This window comes from Cucumis melo, chromosome 11 (assembly GCF_025177605.1).
Source record: "Cucumis melo cultivar AY chromosome 11, USDA_Cmelo_AY_1.0, whole genome shotgun sequence".
In the NCBI taxonomy this organism is placed as follows: domain Eukaryota; kingdom Viridiplantae; phylum Streptophyta; class Magnoliopsida; order Cucurbitales; family Cucurbitaceae; genus Cucumis; species Cucumis melo.
Genome location: NC_066867.1, coordinates 22687763 through 22710055, shown reverse-complemented (window position 1 = coordinate 22710055; position 22293 = coordinate 22687763). Strand labels below are relative to the sequence as shown.

Genomic DNA, 22293 nt, shown 5'->3' with positions numbered 1-22293 from the left:
TAAGTAAGTAACCCAGAATGGAGCATTGGAAGCAACTAAACGGGTTATGAAGTATTTGCAAAGGACAAAAAAAATTACATGTTCGTATATAAAAGATCGGAGATCATTGGAGCATCTTGGAGAAGTGCTAAGTAGCTAGACTCGTAATTCTTCCACAAGGACAACAACATTTATAGCATGTTGTGAGGCATTTAATCTTATATAGAATATGGTTACTAAATTTTGTTATAGGATTGTGTATTTTAGAGGGTGTTAAAAGACCAATCAACTTTATTGTGACAACGTGGACCGTTAGTATTTTATTCTAATAAAAATAGAGCTCGACTAAGGCTAAATATATAGACGTTAAATTTCTAGTGGTAAAAGTAACTAAAAAGTTTTTAGAGCATTTACATATCCATATAACATATTGGACGTACAATCCCAATGCTAGCAAATCCACTAACAAATAGATTATCGTCCAATGTCTTTCTTGAGCATACTGCTTAGCTTGTATGAGGGTTCTTTTGCTTGAGCATGTCATGTTTTAGTGAGAGTTTATATTGTTGGAATTTATGTCCTAAAACTCATAGTTTGTAGTTTAAATTATATTCTATTCAATAAAGCGGTTATTGAGGACCTATTAGTGAAAATGAAATGATATAATCTTGAATCCAATAAACTAATGTCCTGAGGTTATCAAGGTAAACTTGAACTTTATGTAGAGACATAAACATAGATCAAGTACGAGTATATAGCCCAAACAGTCTATAGTGTATGAATAAGGTTGGGTGCCTTATTCTAAGGACACTATGGATATGGTCCGCTTTGTAGTTAATACAAACGATGTGATCCTAAATCGTTCATGTAGAGACATGGAAGTAGGGGCATCTTATGTACTGGAACCATGAAATAGTCACTTTTAAGTTATAATATCGTTGACTGTATAAAACTCACTATGTCCATTATTGATGACCTAAGTAACTTAATCTTAATTCTAAGTTAACTATGAACTTCTATTCACACAGAATTATCCTTAGATCTACATAGGTAAGGGCAGCTCAATAACACTGACCCAATAAGCCTCCCACTTCGAGGGTAAGACCGAGTGGATGACAAGTGATATAGGGTGCAAGATGAAATTCTCTCCTACCCACTTTAGGAATAGTAGATATATTATTCCCTTAAGAATTGAATCCATATCTTGAACAAGGGGTCCCACCCTCTTGTTAGCCCGAGAAGAATTCGATTTATAGGTTAGACCTTAAACTAATTCTACAATAGTGGATCGGTGGGTCTTAAGGAGTAAGATGTAGTCTTAAGGGTAAGACGATATTTTAACAAAGCTGAGGTTACAAACAACTTGTGAAGGATTAACTTACTGATCATGGTTATATCAAATGGACACAAATATATCTATAGTGAGGGGAGTGCAACTACGAGACTTTAGTGGAATAACCCATTAGTTAACGAATGTTGATTAGCTCGGTCTAAAAAGGTTTAGTTAATTATCTTGGATCGTTGGAGCCCATGATCTATACATCCATTAGGTTCCCCCACTAGCTCATATGTAATTAACTTAGAACAATATGTTGGAATAATACAAATTTTTTGAATTAGGTAAAGAGAGAAAAACCGACAAATATATGTGATATAGTCATCGATTATTAGTTTAATATAGAGTTTTATGTTTAAATATTATTAATTTAAATATTAAAAGTATGAATGCAGATTCATATTTGGAAACTCGAAATTGATGGAAATGGTCAAAGTTGTAAAAAGTCAAAATGTTGATTTTTTAATTTGAAATAGTCAAATTTTGATCGACTTTATATTCAAATGTGATTTAAATTTTTAAAAAATGAATGTGAATTCATGCTCGAGAGGTCAAAATTAGTCAAGACGAACAGAATGGAAAAAAATCAAAATGTTGATTTTTGACTTGAAAAAGTCAAACTACTTAAATGGTCAAATGACCATATTGCCCTTGGACTAAAGTTAGTGGAAAAATGCAACATTTTGTTGGATAGCCCCACTACTTCATGTAGCAACTTATCCCATAAATTCCACTAATGGTTAGTGGATTGTTAAGTGTTGAGATTTTGTGAACTAATTACATGAATTTTTGCATGTAATTAAGTTATTTAAAGGGCTTAGTTCAAGTATTTGAAGTTTTTTTTTTTTTAAGATTTTGGTAATTTTTATTTTGCAAAATTTATACCAAATTATTTCTCTCCCAAATCTAAAACCTAAGTCCTACCTTCCAATTTTCATTTTAGTTCAACCACAATTTATTAATAAATTGAAACACAAACACCCACCATATGCAATTAAGTGAAAAATGCATATTTTGATACCACATATAGATTTAGAAGATCATTACGTAATGAATACAAGTATCTTCTACTTTTTAAGTTTAATTCTCTTTGTATTCAACATGAAAATAACTAAGGTGGATTTAAGTTTATTGGTTTAAAATTCTTTTAGTGTTTTCGTATATAAAGGATATGTAGATGTTATTTTGCTCCTAAGAGGTGGTATCAAAACCATGTCCCTTAATTAAATCATGTTAAATAAAGAAATGGAGATGAGCTTTAGAAGATATGTAATCATAGTGTGATATGTGATTAAGCTATATGGGAAAACGTGCTCCAATGAAAATTGAACTGCTTAAAGAGTTAGACAAATAGTTGATTATTTGTAAAGATTGGATGGTACTTTGGTCAATGGAAAGATCGTAAGAAAAGCTATCATAGTCTCGCATTGATGAGGAACGAGATAATCATGAGCTTATATCTATACACATATATACATGTATATGTACGTCTGTTTGTGTATAGATATATAATTGGGTGACTACATCTTTATTTGTATGAGATTTTCTTTATGAAACTTTGCAAAGCTATAAGGGCATATGTTGAAGTGGAATATCATAACTATATATTGTAAGGAATAAGGATTCTTGAAAAAATGGATTAAAAAAGCATAATTATTATTAGGTCATGTTAAATCATTTTTTAACTTTATGCCTGGTAAGAATTAATACAACCGTATGTTTTATTTGTTTGGTTGTAAAAGACAAACACTAAAACAAAGAAAAAAAATTATCTTTCTGTTTAGAAATATCATATACAACGTCTAAAATGTTGTCAAAGTCAACAAAAGTATTGAAATCTTTATTTTATAAAAAGAAATATTGATGAAAGTATCAATAAAATGCCAATGTGGATCGATTTTTCTAAAACAATTATAGCGACAAAACATTAACAAAAAGTAAAATAAAATAGGAAAGAAAGCCTTTTGTGATTTTTAAACAAATTAACACATATCTAATAATTTTATTATATATTTACATTAGTATTATTTTGTTGGTCATTTCTATGTTTCATAATTTTCTTATACAATAGGATGGAAATATAGATCCATCATTCATGTTATATTGAACCTTTGAAAACATGAAAATATATTATTGATGAAAATTATATATCATGAATATTGTAAGTTGTTTACAAAAAATGAGTAAGAATGCACCTCATAACCTAGTTTAAATATTTTTCTCAAAGTTTCTAATAACAAATTAGTCGTGCAACATAACCTTTTAGATAATGGTATGCTAAAACGTTAAATCGGTTTAGGTATCCATGTGATTAGAATACGACAATAATATCTACCTCAAAAGATAAAACATTTTGATCCACTACTAAAAATAATGTTTGTTCATTTGAAGTTTTTATTATATCTCTAGTCTTAAATAATATGATCAAAATAGAGCTATTAACTATAAAGTCGTATAGGATAGGAAGATAAGATCTTAATTGAGTGGGATCTAGAATGGTCATTATCATATAATTAATTAGAATCTAATTGGAACATTACAAAATTATGGACGAATCTAGCATTATTGTTCATCCAAAACTAAATGCACGAGATGGATATTAAACTCAACAAAACCACTCAACTAGTTGATGTTAATTGAGATGATAAGGTTTCCATTTAAGGTGTGAATCTCTCTTATTAATTTATAAAAAATAAAAGAAAATTTTAACCAAATTATAGATATTTTTTAAAAAAATGCGTGATATTAAATTAACTAAGCATATTTTAAAAACAATTTTTTTTTTTATGTATAAAAAAACAGTTATTGTGATCCTAGCACTTACATTTTGATTGATGGTAGTTCCATTGATGGAGTGACTCATGTATTCCAATGAAATTAAACTTTGACAAAAACCAAATAAAGAATCTTAAAGATAAGATTCAACTCTTCAAAAAGAATCCAAAAATGGCCAATCAAATTATAAAGCATAAGTAATATTGTTTAAGATCTTATTTAATGAAAGGAAAAAAGATCCTTAATTAATTATATGTTAATTGAGCCAACAATGGGCTTATTGGTTGGCTACAGATTCCACTATATACATAAATACTTTTGAGAAGCAAACTCATGCACACACACTTGGAGAAGAGAATCTGTGTACTGTCAAATTATTATTTGAAAACAAAAGGGTATTTGCTTTTTCCTTGTCAAAAAAGAAAGTCACTAATATAATTTATTAGGCCAAACAAAATTATAAAGAAAACTAATCATCTTTTGGCATAGGATTGACCCTTTTCTTTTCTTTCTTTTAATAAGCCCTAACAAAGTTTTTGTATTGTTCTGAAAAGCAAAATAAAATTATAAATGCTTGTGAAAGTAAATATGTTCTTGATGTGATGACTCACGGTCAAAATTACAATTAATTAATTAAAATTTTTTATATATAACAAAAGGCGGAGTATTCCATTAAAAAAAAACTCACAATTCTGGTCATATAACTTATTTGTATTGTGGTTTGCATGTCATGTATTGAGAATCTTGCATTGGAAAAACAAAGAGGAATCATACTCTTTATAAAATAGATGAGTCGTTCCTCTCATTTCCTATTAACTTTGAGATGGAACCTCATATTATCAAATATCATGATCGTTACACACGTAGTGTTATAGTAGATGCATGAGTGAATTGTATCATACGACTATTTATCCTAGTAGGGAAATAGATATATTACGCTTAAAAACACTTATAATTATTGAATTGGTAAGACTTTTGTTGTCTACTTTTTTCAATTATATTGTATGAATATAAATTAAACGATCTTTTGGTCACTGAATGACTTTGGTGGCAATCCTTTAGTCAGTGGATCTGCGATCATAAGTTTAGTGCTAATGTGTTCGATTGACACCCTTTGTTTCTAAACTTCTTCTTTAATGACAAAGTATTTTAATTTCATATGTTTACACCTCTAGAATACTTGTCATTTTTTAGAAGAAAACTGCTGCAGAATTATCACAATAAATTCTCAGCGGCTTGGCAATATTGTTGACAATTCAAGTCCTAAGATAAAGTTTCGCAGCCATAAACCATGAACTGTAGCCTCAAAGCATGCTACAAATTCAACTTCCATAGTAGATGAAGCTATAATAGACTGCTTTGCACTTTTCCATGAAATTGCTCCTTCAGCTAATAGGAACAAATAGCCAAAAGTGGACTTTCTTGAATCCACACATCCGACAAAATCTAAATCTGAATATCCAACCACCTCAAGATGATCAGATCTCTTGTAAGTAAGCATATAATCCTTTGTTCCTTGTAGATACCTTAAAACTTTCTTTGCAGCTTTCCAATGATCCATTCCTAGATTACTTTGATACCTGCCTAGCATACTCACAGCAAAACTGATGTCTGGTCTAGTGCAAGTTTGTGCATACAATAAGCTTCCAACAATGGATGCATAAGGAATAGTTTCCATTTGAATTCATTCCAATTCATTTTTTGGACATTGCATGAGACTAAATTTATCTCCCTTCTGAATTGGAACTACACTTGAAGAGCATTTATCCATCTTAAATTTCTCTAAAACTTTATTAATATAGGCCTTTTGAGACAATCCTAACAATCCATGTGTTCGGTCATGGGATATTTCAATTCCAATCACGTAGGATGCCTCATCCATATCTTTCATTTCAAAGTTTTTAAAAAGAAATTCTTTGGTTTGACATAACAAACCGAAGTCATTTGTAGCAAGCAAGATGTCATCAACATATAGAACAAGAATTATAAACTTACTCCCACTGATCTTTAGGTATATACATCGATCAACGATGTTTTCTTTAAAACCAAAAGATGTGATGGTACCATTAAACTTAAGATACCACTGTCTAGAAGCTTGTTTAAGTCCAATATATTGACCTCTTTAATTTACACACCATATGTTCCTTTCCTTCAACCATAAAATCTTTTGATTGATCCATGAACACTTCATCTAAATTTCCATTTAGAAAGGCAGTTTTCACATCCATTTGATGAAGCTCTAAATTAGAATGAGCTACCAAAGTCATAATAATTCTTAATGAGTCCTTTTTCGAGACAAGAGAAAAGGTCTCTTTGTAGTCAAGGCCATCTTTCTGAGTATAACCTTGGCAACAAGTCTAGCCTTGTATCGTTCGATATTGCCATTTGAGTCACATTTGGTCTTAAAGACCCATTTACACCCAACTCTTTTACTTTCTTTAAGCAATTCTACAAGATCCCAAACTTCATTATCATTCATAGATTTTAACTCTTCTTTCATGGCATCTAACCATTTGGCAAAATTATCTCCTTTAATGGCTTGTGAAAACGAAACTGGATCATTGTCAATGCTTAAGTCAAATTCTGACTCATGCAAATAAACCACATAGTCATCAAAAATAGCTAATCTTCTTAACTTTATTTCTTGTGGTCCCTCAGTTACAAGTTCATTGGTTATAACATCATCATGTGGTGTTTGACCATTAATTTGTTGTTCTCGTGGATTGTTAACAGAGTCAACAACTACAAGAACAACAACTTGAGAAGAAGTTATAGATGAAGGAATTTCCACCATAACTTCTTGAATTTCCACTTTTCGTGGTTCCAAACTCCCACTAATTATATCATTCTCAATGAATCTTACATTTCCAGTTTCAACTATTCTCGTACTGTGGTTAGGACAATAAAATCTATACCCTTTTAATTTTCTGGATAACCAATGAAGAAACCACTGGTTGTTCTTCAATCTAGTTTCTTTTTTGTGTGGATTATAAATTCGTACTTCCGCTTGACATTTCCAAACATGTAGGTGTCTTAAACTAAGTTTCCTTCCTGTCTACAGTTTAAAAGGTGTCTTTAGAACTGACTTACTAGGAACCCTGTTTAATAAATAGGTTCAAAAGGTTGAAATGCATATTTGTTTCTGTAATTCTAAAGATTAAATGATGCTTTAAATGGATTGTTGGTTGTTGATTGTGTATATTGTGTCGATATTTTTGTTAAGAAATGCAATGGTAGGAAAGGGGAAGACCTTTAATAACACTAGAGTGAAGCATAGAGTGAAGCGATTGATTAAGGTACCCGCAATTAGTAACAGGCTAGCAGATATGATGATTATTCATGGAGGAAATATGGCCAAAAGCCAATGAAGGGTTCTCCACACCCTAGGTATATAAATATGATTGGTTTACTTTTCAGCTTATTGTGTTCATATTGCTTATTTCTTTATAGATTGATATTGGTTTTCATAATGTTATGCAAAAAAATGTTGATTATTCATTTGGCTGGCAATATTATAAGCTAATCAATTACAAGAATTCATAGGTTGCCACATAAAATGTTTTTTTTATTTGGAAAAAGGATTGTATATGATTGCATCTATGGAATATTTCTAATATAAAGAGATTTAGGAAAGCCTGATGGATGGGGTAGATTGAAGAGAATTTTGTGGATTGGCGTGTGAATATAAAATCTTGAGAACTTTTTATCCTTCTCTGTAATTTTAGTGCTTCAAACAGCTTTGCTATTCTAAATAAATGGTTTATTTGGATATTGTTTGTAGATAATTGAAGTCATGTCGGGTTGAAAACTAAGCGAGTGTGCAGATAGGAAGGCGACCGTTGAAAATTGAAGACTGAGAAGGCGTTTAGGATTTCTATTTATTTAATTCTTGTATTAGGATCTTTTTTCATGTACTGTTGTAGAATGTATATATAAACACAATTTTAAGATTTTATTTTGTGTATTCAAATGTAAAAGACAAATATTATAGTTTCTAAAATAATATGAATTCATTGATTTGTTGGCGTGTGAAAAAAATATTTATCTACATGGACCCAATGTCGGTCTATAAAAAATGGACAATAATGCAACAATTAAATAAAAATAAATTTGTAAAAATGAACCCAAAAACTAGGCTTTAATATCGGTTTTAAACCGACATCAGAGTTCAACCGACATAAAGGGCTTCAATAACACTATCAAATATGTCGGTTGAAAACTAACATTAAAGGCCTTCAATGTCGTTTTTAAACTGACATTAAAGAGGCCTTTAATGTCGTTTTAAAACCGACACTAAAGCCCAACTGACATTAAAGGGCTTCAATAACACTATCAAAGATGTTGGTTGAAAACTGACATTAAAGACCTTTAATGTCATTTTTAAACCGACATTAAAGAGGCCTTTAATGTCGTTTTTAAACCGACATTAAAGACCTTTAATAACGCTCGCAAAGATGCGGTTGCCAAGTGACATTAAAGCCCTTTAATGTCGTCATTAAAGGTCATATTTCTTCTAGGATCAATCTTTTAATGTTTCCTCTTGAATGAGCATACTTTGTAATTCATGCACATTCCATTTATCTTTCAGAGTGTTATAGTTCATGTGAAATGGACCATACTCTGAAGGTAAGGAATTAAGGATAAACGTTACCAAAAACTTCTCATTAACTTCCATTTCCATGGTCTTTAATCTTACTGCCAAGTTCATTATTTCAAGGATATGCTCATGTATAGTACGAGAACCATCAAACTTGATGTTGGTTAAAATACTCATAAGTGTTCCAGCAAGTGACTTATCAGCCGACTCTAATTGAGAACATTTTTCCACAGATTTCATAAATTCCTTAGCATCTTTAGTTTTCTTAATTGTGGACTTAATATTGTTTACTACAATCATTCGCATAAACATTAAGCTCAATCTATTTGATCTTTCCCAAGCTTTATAGAAAGATCTATCCTCATCACTACTAGCAGAAGTAGTTGAAGTAGGTTTCTCACTTAAAAGTGCTAAATCAAGATCCAAAACTCCAAGATGGAATCGGATTTGTTTGTACCAATCAAAGAAATTGAGTCCATTAAACTTTATTATAGATGTAACATGCGAATAGAGAGAAACAGGAGCCGATGCTGCAATTACAAAATAAATATGCTTATACATCATTGCTTTGAGAAATAAACATAAAGATACAATACTGATTTAGATAATATTAAATAATCATTAATTTATACATTGAAGTTCTTCTTTGGAAGACACAACAATATACAACATTTATTCTCAACTGATGCTAGATTTAGTTTCATATAATTGGTAATTTAAATGCTCAAATTAGATACATTAGTTATCTTTGGATATACTAATAATATCTAACCAAACACTTCAATTAACCACAATAAGATTCAAAATTATAAAACTATTAATTACCTTTGAGCAAATTAAATGTTTTATAATAATGAAAAACAATACACTTACGACAAATTATTAATGTTTCATAATATCATCGCATTCATTAACATCAAATGGAGATGAGTAATTGAATCAATCTTAATTAGATGTCTAAAGATCTACCAATTTGGCCACTTTGGTAACTAATAAATTGTTCATAACATAGGCATCATGATAAAACAATTCCAATTAACCATAATGAGTTTCAAAATTATAAAACTACTAATTACCTTTGGGCAATTTAAATGTTTTATAAGAATGAAAATCAATATACTCATAATAACATCTTTATGTTTCATAATATAATACAATTCATCATCGTCACATAAATATGAGTAATTGAGTTTAACCTTAATTTGATATCTATTGAACTTACTAATTTGGCCACTTTGGTGACTAACAAATTATTCTTAATATAGATATCATATTAAAATAATCAGAAATAATTATTTCCTTAATTTGCAAAACACTATCAATGGAATATCTATAAAACTTACTAATTTGGTCACTTTGGTGACTAACAAATTATTCCTAACATATAGATATTGAATAACATTATTCCAAGTAATTTACCTCATAATTTGCAGTTAGATAAAATAATTTCATGAAAACTTCATACATTCATACATTATCCTCCAAAATTTAATTGTTTAATTTAAATTTTAAAGATAAGTGGGTACTTTAAACATAACACATAAAACATAATTAACACATGATCATCAATTTCAACATAAACTAAACATATGCATAGCAATTTTCGAAAATCATCAAACTCTAAAATTTAATTAGATTTAGGATGAATTAGATTTTCGACAATATCCTAACCTTCATTAGATTTTAATTCCTTTAATTATGGATTAGAATATTAATTTAATTCGTGACCTTTCAGTTAGATAATTGAAATTTATATCAAAATCAATATTTTAATTCTTTAAATTATTAATTTTTCATTAGTGAGAAACTTTAATTATTAATAACATTCAAGAAAACCTACGTGGTCGACTCAATTAACAATCAAGAAAAGGAAGGGTGGCGGACGGTGGTTTAATTAACACTGAAGAAAGAAAGGGTGGCCGGCGGTGATAATTGATTTAAACTTCTAAAATTTTCTTTCCTTCTTCCGACTTTCAATAAAATCAAATTCCCAAATTCATAACCTTTAATCAAAGAATCTTTAATTCAAAGGATAATTGATAATTAAAGAATCTTGATTTAAATTTTAAAAGAATAAATGTAGCGGAAACATAAAAACAAATTATTAATCATCCATGTAAAATTACAAATTCTCGATCAAGGCTCTGATACTACATGTAAACTTAAATTTCATGGCTATGCAATAAAATCCTAACATTGTATATAAGGATAAGTGTCAAGATATTTAAACTAGATAATTTACAAATTAAAATTAGTTAAGGAACAACATACTTTGATCCATAATAATCTTGTTGAGGAATTGTGTTTCTCTCACTTACCTTCCTTTAAAACTTAATTGTGTTGAATTAGCGCATTATCTTTTAACCTAATGAGCCTAATAAAATCATAAGTTCAAAAGAGATAAATAATATATAATGCAATTGGGCCACATTAAAAATAATATTAGATTTAAGAATAAATCTAACACTAGAAACCAATAAAAATGTCTCCAATCACCAAAAGATGCAACGATCCTGTAGTGAACCATCTCATTCGTTGATTATCCACACCAGTCAAAAAAGACAACACAATTGGTGATAGAGGGTGGTCAGCATTGCCACCAGAAAAACCGATTTGAACGATCGAAATCGAATGAATCGACACCCAATGACCATGGTCGGTTTTATTAAAACACGGTGAGTGGTTGGTTTAGTTAAAAGGTTTCGGAGAATGGACCTAAACCGATCAAAACCAATCTATTGAATACCGTTATCGGTTTCCTTTATTATAAACCGACTAGGTTGATTTTCGACCTCAGTTTTTGTACAAACCCGATCAAACTCAAATGATAATCACCCCTACCTAGTAACACCTAAAAATCTAATCTCATCCATAAAGCCTGCCAGCTTCGATAAATCTTGGGTTATCCAAAGTTGACTTACATGGCTAACTTGATTCCTAAAGAAAGAGGAAGAAATTTAGGACCAATGTGAATTAACTATAATCATATTATTATAACTTCCAAAAAGGTACCTTGAATCTCTTCTCAAAATTTCTAGCTTCCACACATTTCACCCTTTAATTAATTAAGTATTGAAGTATATGTACTGATAAGTACAACAAAGAGCACGTTAGAATTATTTTAGACTTAATATTATTATTAATGTGATCATATACATTATCTATTATTTTATCTTTTAAACCTATTATTTTGTTGAGCTAATCAAATAAAAGATAATTCCTAAATTAAATATAAAACCTTACATCTTACATATTTGTCCTTTCTCGGTCTCGTTAAGTAGTTATATCTCCTTATTAATAAACCTAATTAATTTCTAAAGAGAGGTCAAGATAGAGAAATACAATGACTTAGAAGACCATTATCATGAATCAAGGTATGATATTCTAACTAATGCTATTGTCAAAATATTTAATTCAAAGATTTTGATATTTATTGTTTTTATCTTTTTATATGTCATGTTTTTTTTTCCCTACAAATAAATATTGGTTGTTGATACGATGAAGACTAAGTTCATTTTTTTCAATTATTCGAAGTTTAACATTACCAAAATTGACGATATTCATTTAAATTTATATACTTATTAGACATAAATTGAAAATAGAAAGATAGCTCTTGATGGATTGAAAGGTTTTTGTAGTTAAATAAGTTTAATCATGGTATTTCTTCAAACGTCCTCATGCATGGTGTGAATGTGTTGGCAATGGCATAGGATTTCCATTAGGTACATTTCTCTTTCGTATAAAGTATGTTTGCTGTTGCTTATCATTTGTTTTCCATTATGCTTCAAATTAAAGACTTTCCCCAAATATATGGTAATTTAATTTCATGTGGTCCTAAAATCGTAGTCAATAAAAAAAGAAAATTATATAATTTTATATATATTTGGGTATGCTAGCTTTTAATTCCATCGTATAAAAGAATGAGAAACGGGAAAAGGTTAGGTAAAAAGATAAGTTTAATTGTATTGTTTGATGAATGAGTTTGATGCCTTAGTAAAGAAATTATATGGCTCCAAGATTTTAGGAATATTTACTTTCAATTTTGAAACTAATTATTATAGAATGTTCAGATTTCAACCTCAACTCCAAAATTTAGAATATATATAAATAAATAAATAATTTTATTATTATTATTATTATTATTAGGGGTGGATCATATATCATTTTGTTTAAACTAATTATTATTATTATTTTCAATGAATGCAATGGCATGATATAATATAATCGGCCCATTCTATTAATGAGAACTAAAACTATATTTAAGCATGATTTTGAAAATCAGATTGATGAGTTAAATAAAAGAAGGAGAATTTCAAAGAAGAGATTAGGTTGCAGCTGTGGTGGAACTAATTGCTGAGTGGCTATAATTATAATTAGTAACAATTATTATTGTTATTTTTGGAGTTGTATGGCTTGAATTAATTAAAGGCATTGTAAAGATATTATCCAATGATTAGCAGGGTCAACTTGTGGAGCTTAAAAATGTAGAAAATGGGACTACTTTTAATCTTTGATTAAAGACAAATTGTTTGTTTCTTTATTTATTGAAAAAGAAAAGGAAAAAGAAAAAGAAAAAGAAAAAGAAAAAGAAAAGGAAAGGGAAATAAGAATTTATAGAGAAAGTAATAGAAGTGACACACCGAGTAAAAAGCACGAATTCTGATTGCATGGAGAAAACGACAATTCTTGCCGTTGCCTGTTGGATCCATTTGATTCCACTCCAGTTCTCATTAAAACTTTACTTAAATAATTTTAAATTTCAAATTTTAAATTTTGATTCAAATGTATTTTCTAATTTCTAGTAGTACTACGCGTACTTAGCATTCCCATTTTGGTGTTGGAGTAAGTTCAAACTTAGTAGTATTATTATTATTATTATTCACCTCACTCTCAATCCACCCAGTTTTCCTCTTCATCCCTCATTATCTAATTCTCTCTCGCTTACACATCTCAAATCAATCAGAAATATCCCACCCATTCAAACTAATCAACCCAAATTATGAGCATCCCATTCAATTGAATTTTATTGATTTTTTTCTTTTTTTTCTTTATGTTTTTTCAGGTTATCTTTGGTTCTAATTACATTCGGGTTGACCCAACTCAATCTCAATTTTTAATATAATTAAAATATATATAGTATAACTTATAAATATTATAATGCATACATATTATCATGATGTTTGTTTGAAGTTTGTAACATATATGTTTGATTTTGATATTTAACATTTGAGTTTTATGAAAATTTAGTTATTAATATGTGTTGTACACGAATTTAAGTATTTCAAGTATATAAAAATATATTTAAAAAATAAATAAATAAATAAATCGACAACTCAATTCAATCCAAATTGGACCTGACAACATCAACATGCTTAGGAGGTCATCCAACATAGAATTGCTTTAAGTTAAGCACACTTAACTTTAGAGTTTATATGATCAAGCAACCGAAAAGGAAGATGCACTTTGTTAAAATAGGTAGTAACTTTTAATTCCTTTAAGTCTTTCTTAATATTACTTTCGTGTGTTCATTTCATGTCCTCAAGATCACTCTCATTCAAATGTAATACCGATTCATTCATGTCCCCCTCCTAAACTCGGAGCATTACATATTCTTTGATCACAAAAGAGAATCTCCTAACACCTCAAATCGTCAGGAGATCATTTTTCAACCACAAGGTCGTCGTCAGAAGGTTGGTCGGGAAAGAGTTTATCTCGATGCCTATATTGATGACATATCGAGCAATTGTTACAGCTTTCGACTACATATATACGACATTGAGAGATTGTACTTCCACACCATTTTGCTTGGTTTGTGTTTTCTTTTTTTGTTATGTGCATGTAGTTGTTTGTGGATATAGCATGTTTAAGCTCTAAGTGAGCGACCTATTAAACAACTAGCATAGGATGTTGCGATAAAAGGAGAAAAACCTAAAAGGCTATAATAACTTGTATTTCTATAAGTTTTCACATTTTCGCAACAAATATTTCAACAATAGAGTAACGCTAAGGAGATTGTCGAACTTCTAATGCCATGGTGAGGAGAAAATTATATATTTAAATTGTTTTGAATTATTTTATTATTTTCTTTACTTTCACCTCAACAACCTTAGATTAATAACAATATTAATGAATCAACCCAGACATCATACAAATAGTGAAATTCATTAAGAATGTATACATATAGTATTATTTGTTATCAAAAATCATAGAAAATTTGCAAATTAAAATGGTCTATAAAATGTTTTTGTCTTGAATACATAGACGAAAATGTAATCTCCAAAAAACTTTGTTCAAACGTCATCTTCAAGCTTCATCTGCAAACAATAGTTTACCTACAATCACATTAAATAAAACATCTTATTACAACATTCAAACATCATACGGTTCAACCAAATGAACAATAACTTCATTCAAGCCTATAAAACAAAGAACACTAAGCTCAATCCACCCCTCATAACTTCAACTAAAGTTTAATGCAAAAAAAACAAAAAATTCAACCATCCCTCACACCATCTGATTTGCACGCATATGATTAGGTTATAGATTTAAAAACAACATGAAAATAGACCACATTGCTTAAATACTCATCCTCAGCTGCTCGATTCACGAACTGACCACCTTTAGAGTGTGTTTCAGTGAATAGTTCGACACATCCCACTTCTTTGCCTCGTTTTTCACTAAGCTCAAATTGATTTCATAGGAACGACTTTGACACCTACGTGATTGAACTATAGTTTCTCTTATTCTTCCTATTGGTCTTCGATTGCTCCTACTTTCAATCAAAAAAGAACTTTAAATCTCATCATAAAGTACAAGGTAGTTAATATGACTTGAAATTCTTTATTCATAAAACGGTCATACAAAAAGTGACAATCCTTCTAATCTATTGATCTTTAGTCGGGTGGGTGGTTTGGCACATGCTTCCTCATGGTTGCCACATTTCTTGAAGTATTTATGTAAATTCACTCTAGATTATTTGAACAACTTTTTTATTGTACATTCGACGAATTTATTAAGTTGTGCATATAATAGATCGAACAGTAAAAAGCTACAAAAGAACACTGTTTATTTGGTTTGCATACAATGTTTACAAAGAACAAACTTTTAAACGTACTAATAAATCACTCTTAGCCACTTCCACATATTCTAATTGAACATCTGCGTACAAAGGGGATCGTATTGGGAATCCATCTCTGACGGTGTTCCCAATCGTATTACTAAACTGAACATAATGTTCACAAGTCGGCTTGTTGTCCCCTTCTTAGATGGCGTTTGAAATTTTCCCATATTTGCTAACATATTTTTCTAACTCGAGGTTGCGCAAGTGCTTGCATTTACGCCGAGTGGATACCATCTAAGGATTAAAAAGCAAAATGAGTGGCGACTATATTTTACTAAATAGAGAAGATGTGTTCAAATACTAACATGAGGTGTCACCTAATTGAAATCCCGTGTGAGGGGATATCTCCATGTATTGAAACTCTTACTCTACCTCGAGTTGCCTATTAGGGGTTGACATATTATCTGCATAAAACAAAATAGGACAATTTAATAAAAAGTCAAGAGTGAAATGAACAAAATTACTCACCATCGTGTAAAAGAATTAAGTAAGACAAGTGAGTAGATACATGGTTAGCCATCATAAATTAATCACTTTCTAAATTCAAGCTTAAAATATTCAAAATAACTTCAATGAAAGTTTAATAATCCTTAAGAGGGTGTTTGGCCCATGGATTTGGAATTAGGAGGGGTTTGGCATTTAAAGCCAAACCAATGTTTGGACCATTGGAATAAAATTCCCGGGATTAAGAAACCAAACTCATGGGTTTGTAATATGTTTTTTAATATTAAATGTCATAATGATCCTTGGCGACCGATTGTCAGATGATCGACGATCAACCAATTGTCTCAATTAGACATTGGCGACCGTTGACCATCTTCACTATTGATTAACGATCGTGTTCACCAAAGCTTCTTACACTCTTTCCTATGGGTTTGAATAGTAAACATTATTCAAGCCCATGGATTACCCTTTTTTTCTAATTCAATTTAGAAAATTCGTCGGCCATCTCCGAATACCACCCTTGGTGACCATTGTCGGCGACTATTGGATGTCATTTCTGACAACTCCGTCGGCGAACTTCCGACACCAACTCCAACAACCGATGCAAACCTTGAAAAATTAATAAAAATGAATTTTTGAAAAAAAATTCTTTGAGTCATTTTTCAAATACGCCTTTGATTTTATAAATACGTATTTTTCATTCTTCTGTTTTCTTTTCTTCTAGAGTTTTTTTTATTATTATTATTGGATTATCTTTTTTAATTATTTATTTTCTCTTCTTTGTTTAAAACTAATATTTCCTTCCTTTTAGGAGATTTTATTTATTTTGTTATATTTTTCCTATGTGAAAATTGATGAACTATCTATTGTGATCTCAAGTACATGTAAATTAAATATTATATTGGTAACATGGTAGAAATTTTAAATATATATCACATATACCATCATTTATTTTTAGTTTAATAACATTTTTCATTTTTTTCATTGGTCAATTTAGTTAGAAAACTTAGAACTTATTGGATTGACTTAAGAGAAAAATGTATAAAAAAAACTCATTTTTATTTACACTCTTTTAATAAAAATGGTTTAAAATATGTTGTATGTGCATCATAGTAAGAGAACGTAACCAGAACTATGGCTAAAGGTCGTAAACATCATTCGATTACATGACTTATTATATTTTATGAATAGTTTGTAATATTCATAATTATACCTTTCATGTTAATGCAACTGTAATCAAAATTATTGTTATTGAATATTAAAATTTTTTACATTATTGTCATGAAAAAACAATAGGGTTAAGAAATTAAACTCAAAGTGCAAAATATAAAAAAAAAAAAAAAAAAAAAATCCAGATTCCCAAATCACATGCACCCCAAACACAGACATTTATAATATCCAGACATCAGAACTAATGAGAAGGTGAGACCTCTTGTTCTAGACTTGGAGTCAACACTTAAGGGAAAAACCTCTCTACTAATCATAGAAGCAGGTAGGAGTGAATTCCATCTTACACCCTATATCTCCAACTATTTACCCGATCTTACTTCCTAAAATGGGAAGCCTATTGAGCCAACACTATTGAGCTACTCTAACCCATGCATAACTAAGGTTAATCTTGAATAAACAGAAGTTCGTAGTTATCTCAAGATTAAGATCGAGTTACCTAGGTCATTACTACACTTACACATCTTCACATGAAAGATTCATAATTGCATTGTAAATCAAGTATAAACTGGGTTGCATCCATAGTGTCTCCAGAAATAGGGCTTGAGGTTTCTGATCCAAAAACAACTTGGTTTTGGATATGACATGTTGTATAAAGAGCTTTTGCCCAAAAAGTGAAATGAAACTGATTAGCGTGCAATATAGCATAATCCATCTTCTGAAATGTTCTCTTCTTCCTTCAACAACCCCATTCTGCCGAAGGGTGATGGGAGTGAAAAAATCTTGGTGAATTCAAGCCTTATTTCATAATTTTGCAATTTGCCAATTCTCAAATCCTCTTCCATGATTGCTTCACCCATATAACATTCAAATCTTTTTCATATTACACTTGGAGACACAAAACTTGAAAGACTCGAAAAGCATTTGATTTTTCTCAAAGAAATCTCACACAAGTGTATTTGGAGAAATCATCTACAACCACTAAGACATATCATTTTCTAGCCTATACTCTAAGACTTTCAACTGCATGAGACCCATAAGCATTTGAAGAACTTCATGGCTTCATCTTCACCCTCGAACAATTAAAATTTAGGTTTTAACATCTCTTTTTCATCTTCGGTTTTTGTAATAGGATGAAACCATCTACTAATCATTGCCTGTCAATGGATTTCAGCAAGGTAGTCATTCGAGCTTTTCGATATGTTTCGTCAAGAACTGGAGAACGAGTAATGGAGTCACCTTCTTTGATCTCATTCATGATCGATACACCTAGAGTCAAGGTGACATGCTATGATGCCAATTAAAAAAGCATCGGTGTGACTCGTCACTCAATCGCGAATGTCAAATAGAAAGCATACAACAACTATACCAAATAAAATCAACGAGTAAAAGAGAAAGAGACATATAAAAGTTGGTAACGCAATTCGAAAATATACCACCTACATCTGGGCAGTGGACTCAAGAAAGATAATCCACTATTATTGATATTTAAATCCAAGAAGGGAATAACCCATTTGGAAAGAAAAAGTTGTGCTTCAATAAAGGAGAAATATTGTATAATATATTACATTTGCATAATTCCCAAGTAAGAAAAATATTTTACAGAAAAATCTAAAAAACACTACCTTAGAAAAATATAAAGTTAATTCTTGGAATCTCCAACTATTATTAAAAGTAAAAGTATTTTGAATTAATATATCACGTTTTTGTTATTAGTGTTTGTTATTAGGAAGTATACACATTTATAAATTAAATGCAACTAAGTGCGTGAATTTACCACACACTCGAAAGGAAAATTCCCTCAACTTCAAAGTCATTTCAATTGTCAAAATGGCTATCTAAATACAAAGATCAGGTGCTTAGTCTTTCAATAGACTCGTATGTTTATGATGTTGTTCTCTGGAATGGGTGTTAAAGAAATAATGTTAATTAGTTTATGATTTTTGTATTGTTGCTATTGTTTTGAATGTGAGTCGAGAAGTTTGAGTTAATTATATTTTGTGTGAGACTTTTGTAAAGATACTCATATGACTATTTAATGAAATCTTGTTGTTCTATCCTTTAAAATATTTTCTTTATATAGACTATTTAAATATTTTATCAGGATGTTTAGCAGAATTGAAGACAAGAGAAATACATTGCTTTTAAAAATAAATTTTGTGTAAAAGCGCCAGAATAATTTTAGTGCACACCAAATCAAATAACATATCTCGATACATACACATTCGCTCGTTGAGAAGGCTCGTTGTCGACGCCACTTAACAAGCACCAGCATAGAGAGGGTTCGCCGACGTCTCCTCGTAGACATCGACAAAACCATCAATTTTTCAGGTGGAATTTGGCATCTGCTGATGCCAACACAGAAAAAACCATTGGGTTAGGCTCTTGGACAACCCTAAGGGCTATGCCGACACTTTTTTGGCATCGACAAAAGAGCTTTTTCCTGGAGTGTATATTGTATGGATTTTATTAAAATATATTTAAATGAATATTTTCTTCCCCAATTTGACATTAACTTTAAAGAAAGGAAAAGTTAAAACCACTTTCTGGATGGATAAAATATAGTTATAATGATATATGAACCTTGAAGATTCCTATAAATATCTAGGAATAATACAGGATGTACCAGTCACCAAAACATTTCACCACCACCTTCTTTTCTTCTACTTTTTCTTCTACTTTTTCATCTTGCACTTTCATCTTCTTCAACGTGTAATTTGTGCATAAATGGCTAAAGCTCCTGGCTTTTCAACCATGTTGTCCCTGCTTTTCTTCTGTGCTTTCTTCTTCCTCAGCCTTAACTCCACTCAGGCCAGAGTTCTGCAAAAAAACCATCTCATTGCAGCACAAATAATTCCACCACAAACAAACCAACTTCTTCTTCATGAATTGTTGGCCTTTCACCTCCACAACATCCACCCTCACCGTACCCAACGATCTCTCGTCGGTTCTGAGAGGATTGTCCCGGGTGGACCTGACCCCGAACACCATGCTTGAATTTGGAACAAACATGGTTTTTTTTGAAACTTTCAAATCAATGTCTCTCTAGTTCCCTGATGATCATAATAAAATGGAGGGACTTTCTTAAGTTTGTTCCTATGCAAACTTTTTATCAACTTCTAAAATTAAATTCTACCACAAATTCCATTATCTTTAGTTTTATTTTCTAATTTTCTTTTAATATCTTTTTGGTTCATTAGGCTACCATTATTAAAAAAACAACTGAAGTCCAACATTATTGATTAAATAAGAGAAAAATATAAACATTTACTTCAGGAAATCTAAAATTAAATTTTACTCCATATTTCATTGTTCTTTTTTCTAAAAGAAAAACTTGTATTCATTATATTATAATCAAAATGAGATAAAAATCTCATATTGGCTGGATAGGAAGAATATTAATTATTATTATTTTTTTTTTATAGTTTTCTCTGACAATTTACTTTTGTTTAGCTGTTGTAACAAGCTTGAAGAGCATGTAATATACATTAAGCTACCATCTACTTAGCTCTATAGGTACAAGAAATGTGTTAATTTCTTTTCTCACAAGTTTCTATACTAGTTTATAGTTTCCATTTTCACATGACTTTTATAAGGAAATATTTGAACTAATAGCCAAATTCCTAAAAAGAAAAAAAAAAAAAAAAAAAAACTATTTTTTCTAGTTTGCAAAGACCAAACTTGTAAATTAATACATCATAAGCAGATTTTTTTTTTCTTACAGCAGAAGTCTTGTTTATAACTTTTATTTTCTGTTTTTTCTTTAAATTAAAGAACTTAGGTTATGAATGTGATTAATGACAATTTGGTTTTTATTTCTTAAATTTAAGTCTATTAACCTTCACTCCTCTAATCATTTCTTTTGTGGAATGTTTTCAAAATCAAACTTAAAATTTAGAAAGTAAAAATATAATTTTATAATGATTAATTTTTATAAATATAACAAAACACAAAAATATGTACACAATTTATTTATTTATTCTTATAAATTTCTTCGTATTCTCTTTAAAAATAGATTCATATTCTGTTGTAAGAGATGCTATTTTTAGGTTAGAAGTGTTAAAAGCTTATTTTAAATATAATGGAAAAAGAAATGGTATAGAAGGCTATATTATATGTTTATCTTCTTAAAATAATAATAATTTTTTTAAAAAAATAATAGTAATAAAGTAAGACGATTGATAGATGTAAAGGAACCACTTCACTTCCGTCCCTCACTCTTTTTAATTTCTTATTATGCTAATTAAGGCAAGAACCAAACTATCTAATTTCGATATACAAATAATTTAAATAAGAAAAATCCAAAATCCTTTAATTAAACAAGAATATCCAACTTCTAAATGGGTTGGAAAATAAATAAAAACAAACCTACGTAATCTATCTAAAAACCTATATTCCACCCATCACTTCCTAAGATTAATTAAATATAATTATAATTATAATTAGTGGCTTCCACACCCTCCGATACAATAAATTAATACACACCAACATCACTTGTAATTTGCACATACACCATTGCACCTATAAAAACTTCATTCATTATTTTAATCAAAATTAAATTAATAATCAATATAACTATTTAATTTAATCCCCAAATCCAGGATTCCTTTTTCTTTCTTTTCTTTTCTTTTTAATTATCATTCATTGGTGCAAAAGAATCTGTCTCAGTGCTTAATTCTAAATTTGACCAACAATATTCTAATTTTGTGCACATCTAATCTTATTTTATTTCCTATACAATCCACACTTTTGGCCATATATGTCCATAAACAATCTTATTTGGCTTTTTATGACTTTTTCAATGTGTGTATATAACACACATAATATTTCTTTGTCTCTTTATAATAAAATGCCATTCATAAATATTGTTATAAT

At 29.9% G+C, this 22293-nt stretch overlaps 1 protein-coding gene across 1 annotated transcript; it reads right to left on the bottom strand.

The window, feature by feature from the left end:
- Positions 1 to 8609: 8609 nt before the first annotated feature.
- Positions 8610 to 20409, bottom strand: LOC127143943 (uncharacterized). The gene is made up of 3 exons (XM_051079248.1): positions 20290 to 20409; positions 20172 to 20238; positions 8610 to 9217 (listed from the first exon to the last, which is right to left on the bottom strand). Exons 1-3 carry the CDS (start codon positions 20407 to 20409, stop codon positions 8610 to 8612), a joined length of 795 nt encoding a protein of 264 aa, XP_050935205.1.
- Positions 20410 to 22293: the final 1884 nt, after the last annotated feature.

What these genes read in the sequence shown, in the direction of transcription:
- LOC127143943 (XM_051079248.1), bottom strand. Translation starts at nt 20,409, where the DNA reads ATGGTGTTCGGGGTCAGGTCCACCCGGGACAATCCTCTCAGAACCGAC. An exon ending in AATTCATGAAGAAGAAGTTG is followed by an intron (nt 20,239 to 20,289) that starts GTTTGTTTGTGG and finishes GTTTTTTTGCAG; the next exon opens with AACTCTGGCCTGAGTGGAGT. An exon ending in AGAAAAGCAGGGACAACATG is followed by an intron (nt 9,218 to 20,171) that starts GTTGAAAAGCCA and finishes TTGTAATTGCAG; the next exon opens with CATCGGCTCCTGTTTCTCTC.